General features: G+C 33.6%; 1 protein-coding gene across 1 annotated transcript in view; it reads right to left on the bottom strand.

Annotated features, from left to right (window-relative positions):
- USH2A (usherin) overlaps positions 1–12,316 on the bottom strand; it is an 809,712-nt gene that overhangs the window by 706,349 nt on the left and 91,047 nt on the right. The window contains exon 4 of the mRNA XM_033195653.1: positions 1,399–1,462. Coding sequence (XP_033051544.1) covers positions 1,399–1,462 — 64 coding nt within the window. The remainder of the gene's footprint in view (positions 1–1,398; positions 1,463–12,316) is intronic.

Consider the following 12,316-nt stretch of genomic DNA (forward strand, 5'->3'; position numbering starts at 1 on the left):
TTCCAGGTAAATATATTTAATTTTTCCATTAAGGGCAATATACTTGCTCTAGACCAGAATTAGTCATTCTATTTATAGGCATTCTTCCACACAGCACCTTCCCAGACATTTCAGGTAGGCCAAAATTAGTAACCAAGGTCTTACCAGAGAAACCAGGCTCTTCCTCTCAGACCCCAGTGGAGCAATGAAGGAGTCAGGCGGCTTTTCCATTCATTAAATCACATGAAGTCATACCTTCTTTAAATCTCATCAATACTTTTCAACTGATATCAAGTTTTGAGTGGGACCAAAAGCCACCAGTATAGAATCCAGTATAAAATCTTTCACTCCCAAGGAAAAACTTTATTCCCAAAGAATTACGACAACCTTGGCCTTCAGCATTTTAGACAAAGGTGATCTAAAATATAGTAAAGCTGTTGGCAGTAAATACACCTAACACTGTGTTCCAGGGCTATGTCACCCTTTATTGAGGCATACCTTGATTATATAGACTGGTAAGAAAGAATGTTTATATTGTTTATGATCTGCCATGGACTAAGAGCCACAGCAAAAGCAATGCTTCTAAATTTACAAGGGCTAGTCTTCTCATTTGGAAACCCACCACACTAATTTACATCTGCCTTGAAGAAATACGAATGAACATTCTTCTTTTTGATTTTTAATAGAAATAAATAAGGTCAACTCATCCATACAACGATATACTATTATACCATGATATCATAAGCTGAAGAAGAAAGTTCAAAGGCATCCTAAGAAGAATTTCACTTAAATTTTTTAAAATTCTGTGTGTCTTTAAGAGGCCCTAAGAAAGATTTCCCATCTACTCCCTACTCTCAAGATAAGGAAATAACATTAAAGCTAGCCTGAGTCTATATAATTATTTGTTCACTGAAAATAGAAAAATATATCACAATACTTCAAATGCTCATTCTTCTTGTCTCCAAGTCTAATAGACCAGTCTCTTGAGAATTTCCCATATATCAAAATAATTAATCATGTTTACTGTTCTACATTCTCTAGTAGGTATAAAGTCAACAAACCAATTTTAAAAAGGCAGATATAGAAGTTTCTCAATTATTATTAATAGAAACTACTTCATGTAGAAAATTTAAACAATGTATCACAAATTTTATAAAATGTTCAAATATCAAGTTTTCTTACAGAAAATCCTTAGGAAAAAATGTGATCAATTTCATATTACAAGGAGTTCCCCAAGAGTAGCACTAGTGAATAACAACCATAGACTAAGCCAAAGCAAACACTATAAACATTAATTAGGTGAAGTTTGCCAAATGCTATAAAGATAAAAAATAGTGTAATCTACATGGTATTCTTATTTAAGTGAATTCAGCATTTATCCTTACGGTTCTTGAAGTTTACAATGCAACATCTGCTTACCTGTTTGTAAGTGCCACTTGGTACAATCGAAAATCTTGCATTCTTCCGACAAACTGCTCTAAACCTGCAAATACATACATGTAGATAATATGAGAAGTCTCTGTTTACCAAGCAATACCTGACAAGTATTTGAGTGATATTCCTTTGAAGATGTTAAGGTTAGAAAGATATTTATGTCACTGCCCTTAGAAACATTTACAGATCTATCTCTAGTTTGCTAATTCCACATGAATAACAAAAATAATCATAGTTATCTCCATGGACATTGTAGGACTTAAGTCCAAGTGAATACTTTGGTCAACTTATCTATTGATCGAACTCATGGCTTTCACCAGAAGTCCCTTCCCAAGTCAGATTTCTCTCTAGTTTACAAATCCATAAATATATTATCTCATCAGCCCTGAATTTGATTGTCATCTGCTTCTAATTGCGATTTCCAGAGTACTTGCAGTGCCAAAAGGAAGATTTCTAACTCTCACATCCCACCTGTTCTAGGTCCAAGCTCCAGGCTATCTGTTTGGGTCCTCTCTAAAGTTCAATTAATGTCTGTTCTAGAAAATCTCCAAATGAGGACTCATCGAAGACTTCCTACTTGTGGATTCTGTGTCATTCACATATATCAATAGTATCACAGTTCACTCTCAGAATTTTATTGCCTCAGGAAAATTCTTCTAAGAAAACCAAGTTCAAAGACCAATCTACTTAGAATTAGGTGACGTTTCAAGGCAAATGTAGCTATCAACCTTAATCCACATGGTATTATTTTATTTGTTTGGCAAATATTTATTCAGAACTTACTAAGACAAATAAGCCCAAGAGAGTAGGGACAGAATGAAATAGAAAAACTACCAACTCTCAGTTTTTTGTTATATATTTTTTTTTTTTTTTTTTTTTTTTTTTTTTTTGAGGCGGAGTCTCGCTCTGTCGCCCGGACTGGAGTGCAGTGGCCAGATCTCAGCTCACTGCAAGCTCCGCCTCCTGGGTTTCCGCCATTCTCCTGCCTCAGCCTCCCAAGTAGCTGGGACTACAGGCGCCCGCCACTCGCCCGGCTAGTTTTTGTATTTTTAGTAGAGACGGGGTTTCACCGTATTAGCCAGGATGGTCTCGATCTCCTGACCTCGTGATCCGCCCGTCTCGGCCTCCCAAAGTGCTGGGATTACAGGCTTGAGCCACCGCGCCCGGCCGGTTTTTTGTTATATTTTTAATAACAAAATTTATTTCAATAATTGTTTATTTCAATAGTTTTTTTAAAAATTGGAGCAATTTTAATTCATCAAATGACCATTTTCCCAATGTGTTTTTTATTTTAACTATTCAGTTTTTGCTCTGTCTTGATGAAGTTTTAAAGAATGTTTGATTTATGTTTTCTGCTGCTCCTTGGTGGTTGCTTGGAGGAAACTGGGACAGAGTGAGGATATGGCTGATGAATAAAACATGGAGAGGAGAATTAGCACACAAAATAGTCTGAGATAGTGATCTTAGAATCAGAAAGAAACTCACAAGCAAAGTGTGAGACTCAGGAGCCTAAAAAGAGTATGTGTCTGTGTGTGAGTGTGTGTATGCATATATTTGTGTATATTCATATATTTACATGTTATATTTATTTATTTATTTTTATTATACTTCAAGTTCTAGGGTACATGTGCATAATGTGCAGGTTTGTTACATATGTATACTTGTGCCATGTTGGTGTGCTGCACCCATCAACTCGTCAGCACCCATCAATTCATCATTTATATCATGTATAACTCCCCAATTCAATCCCTCCCCCCTCCCCCCTCCCCCGATAGGCCCCAGTGTGTGATGTTCCCCTTCCCAAGTCCAAGTGATCTCATTGTTCAGTTCCCACCTATGAGTGAGAACATGCGGTGTTTGGTTTTCTGTTCTTGTAATAGTTTGCTAAGAATGATGGTTTCCAGCTGCATCCATGTCCCTACAAAGGACGCAAACTCATCCTTTTTGATGGCTGCATAGTATTCCATGGTGTATATGTGCCACATTTTCTTAATCCACTCTGTCACAGATGGACATTTGGGTTGATTCCAAGTCTTTGCTATTGTGAATAGTGCCGCAATAAACATACATGTGCATGTGTCTTTGTAGTAGAATAATTATAATCCTTTGGGTATATACCCAGTAGTGGGATGGCTGGGTCATATGGTACATCTAGTTCTAGATCCTTGAGGAATTGCCATACTGTTTTCCATAATGGTTGAACTAGTTTACAATCCCACCAACAGTGTAAAAGTATTCCTATTTCTCCACATCCTCTCCAACATCTATTGTTTCCTGATTTTTTAATGATTGCCGTTCTAACTGGTGTGAGATGGGCCTCAGCTCATGGGGTGTGTGGAAGACTGAGACTAACGGGTAGAAAGGGAGAGCCTATAAGTGTATTTTTCTTAGAATATATTAATAGAGAATATGCTAATGAAAAAATATTTTTATATATGTAATATTTTGGTTCTCATCTCACACCAGTTAGTACATGTTATATTTATATTAAATAATATATTTGAGAAAATAACCAAAATATTACATATATAAAAATATTTTTTCATTAGCATATTCTCTATTAATATATTCTAAGAAAAATACACTTATAGGCTCTCCCTTTCTACCCGTTAGTCTCAGTCTTCCAGACAGCCCATGAGCTGAGGCCCATAAGAAGATGTGCTCTAGGCAGCTTCCTGCTGTGACTTTCCCATAGGGAGAGTTTCTCTACTTTATCGGTCCTAAAACAGGCAACTGGCACAAGCGCAAAGAATTGTTCTTCCAAGTGGTGTTACAAAGACAAAACAAAATCTACTAAAACTTTGCAGAAATCTTTACAAGATTTCCAAAACAGATTGTTCTAAAAATTATAATTAGTTACAAGAAATAAGAAAACATGGTAAAATATTCTTTCAGTTATTGGCCATTCAGGCAACATGATTTATGATCAATTGACCTAGATCCAGGATCTGAAGTTAAACAAAGTAGGGAATGGTAGAAGAATGGACATGTCATTCTTAGAGGAAAGATGAGAAGAATAAATGCAAATACAGCAAAGCCATTATGTGCCTATGCTTTTGTTTGGGGAGTAGGAAAGACAAATAGGAAAGCCACTCCTTATAGCATAAATTTTCTTTGTGAGGTAAGAGATAGTATTGTCTGCCAAGAATAAAGGAAGCTGGGCCCGTGTTCTGTTTGTTCTTTACCTTCACCTATCCCTAACCATGCTCAGTTCTTCCTCTCCTAGTATCCTTTATACGCCACACTCCTAATCTACAGCATGAATTTTTAATGCCCCACAACCTTCAAGCTCTCTTAGTCCTAAGGTCGCAATTTTACCTCTGCTTCCAATTTTTCTGCCTCATACAGCCCTTAATGTCTCAGCTTTGAAATACTCCCTGTAGGGAACTTTCTGTGTCCCGCTATAGTCCTAGGCATTCTCTTTCTGGGAGAAGTCACCCAGTTGGCGGTACTTTTGCATGGCAGTCCTAGAAAACTGACAGTCTTCATTTCTATTTTTGTCAACATAATGAGCTATCAAGGAGAAAAAAAATTACCTATATTTTCTGTTATCCAATTTGCTTTCTCAGGATAAAATATTGTCTAAAATGTTTTATATAGAACCTTTAGGGAAATGTTTTATCTCGAAGAACCCAGATCATAACAAACAGGAGCTAGCCATTCATAATTTTGAAAGACTTACTATGACTGAAAGAGAGCAAAACTGATGAACACTGTGATATTGCTAAAGCCTGAACCATGGCTTTAAATGCCAGGGTAGCTTCATTCTTTTATGTATTGATTCATTCACAAATATTTATTGGAAGCCTATTATGTGCCAGCACTTTCACGAGTGCCAAAGGTACAATCAGTTAACAACAACAACAAAATACCGTTGCTTTTATGGAACTTGCATTCACGTAGATAAACATAATGAATGAGTAATTCATATAGTATATTGGAATGCTATATATTTTATGAAAAACAGAAGGATTAGAGCAGGTTGGAGTGCATGGCTGGATTTTAGTGGGGATATTATGTTCAAGAGAGGCCTCACTGAGAATGTGGCATTGACAGGGGAATGGGAATGAGTCATACGTATATCTAGGGGTAAAATGTTCCAGGCAGGCATTAATAAGCACATAGACCTCTAAATCAGCATGCTTGGCATGTTAGAGGAGGTGCAAGGAGCTAGCATCCTGGAGCAGAATAAAAGAGGGGAGGTTATTAGAAGGTTAGATCAGACAAGTAGTTGGCTGGGGAAGAGGGAGGATGGAGGTACAAATTGTTATACATACAAAGTCTTATAGCCTATTGTAAGAAATTTGATTTCTAGTCTGAGTAAAATAGGAAGCCATTGGAGGGTTTCAAGAAGAGGAGTGATGTGATCTCAGGATTATTCAAAAGTTCTGAGGCTAGAGTATAGGAAGACAAGAGCAGAAGCCAAGAGGCCAGTTAGGTGGATATTACAGTCATATGTGTGAAAAATGTTGGCAGTCAGACCAGGGTATTAGAAGTGGAGGTGTACCTTTCAATGCTGATAAATCAGAATTCACTCCCTATATTTTAATAATAGCTAAAGGGAAGCTCTGCTGCAGAGGAATAATGAAATCTATTTTATTATCTATAAAATAAAGGGGCTGGGTTTTATAACCTTTAAAAACCATTTTAGTTTTAAATTTTGGAGTTTGCAATCATATCCATTGCTAAAGAATTCATATTTGAAGGAATTCTTCTTAAATAAGAGTTACAGCAAGTTTTCTAAAGACCTGGAGTTAATGTGAATCATCCATCCCAAATAAGAGAATTATGATTTGAAGTGAGAATGTTATCAAATATTTCAAGGACAGTCATAGAAATAAATTTTACTTATTCCTTTGCTACTTGCCAATTTTTTAACAACAGATATTCATTGGAATAAACATTCCATAAAAATTCTTCTTTGAAGAATATTCATATAGCAAAGATATGTCTAAATTATATAAATTGATCAAGGAAATAGACATGACTCATACAAGAAAGACCTCATAGTTGTCTAGTCAGAAAATAGACAGGTGATGACTGGAGAGAAGTTGTTATGCATTACAACTGGGTGGCACAACAAAATTAGTAAAATGGAAAAACTGACTAAGTAATCCAACATTTAATCAGGGTAAAAACAGACAATAAGGCTAAGTAAACAAATGTCACAACAATCAGAAGGAAAGAAATAAATTCTCTATTTGCAGATAGCATAATTGTCTACTCAGAAATTTTCCATGAATGTACATAAAAGCTGTTAGAAATAACAAGTGAATTGGTTAATTTTGTTTGATAGAAGTTAAATACATAATAATTTAATTTCTATATACTAGTGAGTAACCAATGGAAATTAAAACTTTTAAATACTATTTTTATTTGCACTGAAAATGTGAAACATTAGTTATAAATCTAATAAGTTACGGCAATGTATGTAGGTAAAAACTATTTAAAAAACTATTTAAAAAAGACATTGAGGAAGTGAATAAAAGGACATCAGAAATGGCAGAGTGAAAACAGTGGCAGATTCTGTCTGCCATAAAAGCAATGGGAACACTGGCAAAGAATATCATATCAACTTATTGAGAATTCTGGAAATAAACCAAAGACTTGCGACAACGTGGAGAGTTTTTATTTTTTAAATGGCTGAATATTGACAAGAACAACATGTTCTATAGCATCTTAGCTTTTCTATTCCCATACTCCTCTCTGCCACTCACTGGGAGCCTTGAAAATGAACAGTTTGCAATCAGGGTAAAAACCAGCAACCTAGTTACCACTAGAGGATCAGAATGGGAGTAGAGTTGTTTCAAAGCTCTATCCTCAGATGATTGTCATTATTCGATCTGCCTGGAAGTACCATGGAAAGCCCCACTAGTAAGGCTTGAATTGACTCAGAGTTCATCCACTGGAAACAGCATTTACTCTATTTGTTTAAAACAATTATTTGTTAAAAATAATCAGTGGCAACTGCTTAACATTGCAGTTGACCCAGGCAGCATCAACAGTCAGAAGAAACAACAAACAATCCAAAATAATTAAAAGGAGAAGACACAAAACATCATGTCCATAGGGGCTTTGCAAATCCTTAAAAGAGAAAAAAGAAATAGAAAACTTTTAAATGAAAAATTCACTAGAGGAGCTCACTAGCAGATCTAAATGATCAGAAGGAAGAATTAGGAAACTTGAATACAGGTCAATTGAGATTATTCAGTGTGAGCAATAGAAAGAGAAAGAACGTTGAGAAATTAACAGAGCCCCAGAAAGCTGTGGGACACCATCAAGAGTGCCAACATAGGCATAATGGGAGTTTCAGAAAAGAGGTAAAAGGACAGAAAGAATATTTAGAGAAATAATTACTAAAAACTTCCCAAATTTGAAGAAAACTATAATCTACACATCCAAGAAGCTCAATGATCTGCAAGTGGGATAAATTCAAAGAGATCCACACCTTAAGCACATTAAAAATCAAACTGTTGAAAGACAAAGACAAAGAGAAAATCTTGAAAGCAGCAAGTGAGAAAAGACCATCTCCTACATGGGATGTTCAATAATATTAACCACAGATTTCTTGTGAAGAAACCATGGGATCCAGAAGGGAGTGAAATGACATTTAAAGTCCTGAAAAAACCGTGCACCAAAAACTATTTTTTTCCAGCAAAACTCTCCTTCAAAAATGCAGGATAAATTGACATTCCCAGATAAAGAAATAGTGTGAGGTTTTATCACTATCAGACTTGCTCTACAAGAAATACCAAAAGAAGTCCTTCTGGCTGATATGATAGGATATTAGAGAGTAATGGAATCTGAATGAAGAAATAAAGAGTACCTGTAAAGGTAATAAAATAGGTAAATATTTAAAAAGAATATAAATGAATTTTTACTGTAATTCTTTTTCTCTCTCACATTTGTTTTAAAAGATAACTCTAATTTATAAAGCAATAATTATATATCTGTATTGGTGGGCATCCAATATAAAAATCTCCATAGGCAATAACAGCACAAAAGAAAGCAGAGGGAAAAAAAATTATATAGATGTAAAATTGTGTATACTTTTAAAATTATGTTGGTATTAATTTGAATTAGATTTTTATGAATTAAGATGCTAATGATAACATCCTGGGCAACAAACATAGTAGAATAAATGACAAGGGTATTAAATTATACACTAGAAAGTAACTTTTTAACTCAAAGAAGACAGTGATAGAAGAATAGAGAAACTTAGAAGACATAAATCATATTTTAAAAAACCAACACCAAAGTGACATTGTAACTACCTTATCAGTCACTGTGCTAAATGTACATGGCTTAAGCACTTCAATCAAAAAGTAGATATTTACAAAATGGAAAAACAAACAAACATGACCCCCTATAGGAGTTCTGTAAGAGACAAACTCTACATTTGAGGAAACAAATAAATTGAATGTTACAGAATGAAAGGAAAGATACACCACGCAAACAATAACCAAAAAAGAGCTTGAGCTCCTATGCTAACATCAGACAAAATAGACTTTAGACAAAATTGTTAGTAGAAACAAGGATGTTTTAAGATATCAATCTATCAGGAAAGTAGAACAATTATAATCGCGTATGTGTCTAACAACAGTAAAAATGACAAATTTAAAGATTTAAAGAGAAAAATTCACAATTAACAACAATAGTGGAGACTTCAATATCCTACTTTCAGTCATGGAGAGAGCAACTACACAGAATATAAACAGAAATGGAAGAACTGAATGACTTTATAAACCAATTGGATTTAACAGACATCCACAGAACACTCCACCCAACAAAAACAGAATAAAAATTCTTCTCAAGTTCATGCGGTACATTCTCCAGGATAGATTATTTATTAAACCATGAAACAAGTCTCAACAAATTTAAAATAACTGAGATTATGCAAAGCATATTCTTGGATCACAATAGAAAAAATGAGAATCACTAACAGAAGGAAATTTGTAAAATTAAAAAATGTGTGAAAATTAACCCATTCCTAATAATTAATGATAAGAGAAGAAATTACAAAAAGATTTAAAAATCCTTTGAGATTATTGGAAGTGAACATGCAATGTATCACATTTTATGGGATTTAAGTAGTGTTTAAAGCGATATTTAGAGCTGTAAACATTTATATTTAAAGATAAATTTATTAAATCAATAACCTAACCTTCTACCTTAAGAAACTAGAAAAAGAAAAGCAAACTCATCCTAAAGCTAGCAGAAGAAAGGAAATTATAAAATTGGAGGAGGCAAATAAAATAGAGAATAGAAAAACAAGAAGAAAATCAACAAAAGTTGATAGTTAGAAATTATCAACAAATTTGACAAACATTCAACTAAAGTAGCCAAGAAAAGAGAAGACTCAAATGATTAAAATCTTCAATAAAAAAAGGGAAATTAGAACTGACTTTGCAGACACAAAAAAAAGGATCATAAGAGATCCTATGAACAACTGTATGACAAAAATTAGACAGCCTAGATAAAATAGACAAATTCCAAGAAACACATAAACTATATAAACTGTCTTAAGAAGAAATTAGCAACCTGAATAGATCTATACGACGTAAAGAGATCAAATTAGTAATTTTTAAAAATGTTCCACAAAGAAAAGCCTAGGACCAGATGCCTTCATTGGCAAATTCTACCAAACATTTAAAGAAGTAGCACCATTACTTCATAAGCCCTTCCAAAAAATATAAGAGGAAGAAACACTCTCCAAATTATTATATGAAACCAGTATTACCCTAATACCAAAAATATCAAAGACATCAAAAGAAAACTATAGGCCAATATGCCTTATGAATACAGATGTAAAAGTCTTCAACAAAATTCTAGTGAACCAAATACAGTACTAACAAAAAGGATTATACATCATGTGGAAGTGGAATTATCACAAGGATGCAAGGCTGGTTCAATGTACAAAAATTAAGTAATACACAAACTTGGAAAAATAAAGGGCAAAAACCACCTGATCATCTCAATAGATACATTGTCAAACTTCAACACTTCATAATAAAATTTTTAAAAAGCAACCAACTAAAAAAGAAGGCTGCTTCCTTGTCTAATAAAGGGTATCTGTGAAAAACCAACAGCTAACATCATATTTAATGGTGAAAAAATGCTTTTTCCCTCAGATCATGAACAAGATAACAATGTCCACTTTTGCCACTTCTAGTCAACATCTTTCTGTAGTTACCAGACAGGGCAAATAGGCAAGCGAAAGAAATAAATATTTCCATATTGAAAAAGTAGAAGTAAAACTATCTCTTGTACGTAGAAAACTCTAAGAAATCTACTAAAATCTATTCGGAATTATAAATGAGTTCAGCAAAGTTGCAAGGTACAATATCAATATATAAAAATCAATTGCACACCTACTATAGTAGCAATGAAAAAGCTGATAATAAAATCATATATGGTCTGCTGTATTTTAACAAAGTAGCAAAGAAAATTAAATGGAAAAAGAATACTCTTCTTTCCAAGAATGGTCCTGAAATATTAGATACCTTATTTTTTTAAGTACTTCAATCCATATCATATACCTTATGTAAAAGTTTAACCCAATATGGATGATAGAACTAACCTAAAACTATAATACAGCTAGAAAAAATTATGGGAAACTTTATGACCTTGACTTGTGCAAAAATTTCTTTGACAAACAACAAAAACAATATCATACAAGAAGAAATACAATTGTTGTGGCATTGGATTGGATAACCTTGACAAATTTCTTTAGGAAAGACCTTGATGAACTGATTCAGATTTCCTTAGGAACAAGGTAGAAGTTGAAAGAACTGAATAGTCTGTGGGCATCAAATGTCTACAATTCACAGTCACAAGTAAGAGCTACCAGAAATATTAGAACAAAGAAATGCCCAGAAATAGCAGCCAGAGACAGATCTTAGGATATACATCTAAGTACTCTTCACCCTTATGTATTTTAGGGGAAAAGTGTTTTCAAATATCTTGATATTAATGATGACAATGACAGCTCAGAACTATTGCATACTGAGTAGCAGGCCCTGTTTCAAGTTCTTTATGTATATTATTTTATTTAATCCTCATAAAAACACTATGGAAAGATATTCTTTTGACCCTAATTTTAAAGATGAGGCAACTGAAACACATAGATATTAAGAAATTTCCCAAGATAAAGCAGGTCATAAATGGGAGAGTCAAAACATATTCTCAAGGACAGTAAGAGAAAGGAAAACCACAGGACCAATCTCACTTGGTACCATAGGCATGAAAAGTATATCTCAACAAATTAAATCTGCCACGTCTTGAAAAATACAGCATACACAAATAGAAAACCCTAAACAATTAGGAATAGGTGGGAAACGTTTTAACATGATACGGCAAACATCTTATGTAAAGGAAAAAAATGTAAAGCCATTTCCATCAAAGTAATGACAAGTTGAGGATGCTTGCTCTCTCGGCTTTTTTCAACATTGTTAACGGAATGTCTAGACCTCACAATCAGACAAAGAAAAGAAGTAAAATCCATAAGAATTAGAATGACATAAATATATTATTTGCAAATTACATGGTTTTCTACCTCAAAAATTCAAATAAATCTATAGTCAAATATTTGAATTAATGTGTTCCAAAATGGTGTTGGAAATAAGAATGATATATAACAATTTATAATATTTCTTTATATCAGCAATAAATATAAAATGCAATTTGATAAAAGATACTATTTACAATAGCACCAAACCTTGAGATACCTAGAAATAAATTTTATATTTATCCCTTTTATTATAAGTTATGAGTAGTTTGTTTATAGAAATTTATTAAAAGACATAAAAGAATATCTAAATAAATAGAATGATATATTATGATCATGGATGAAAATAAATCAGCATAACAATATAAATTCTCCCTAAGCTGTTGTATAAACTTA

Source organism: Trachypithecus francoisi, unplaced genomic scaffold (assembly GCF_009764315.1).
Source record: "Trachypithecus francoisi isolate TF-2019V2 unplaced genomic scaffold, Tfra_2.0 Lachesis_group5, whole genome shotgun sequence".
Taxonomy (NCBI): domain Eukaryota; kingdom Metazoa; phylum Chordata; class Mammalia; order Primates; family Cercopithecidae; genus Trachypithecus; species Trachypithecus francoisi.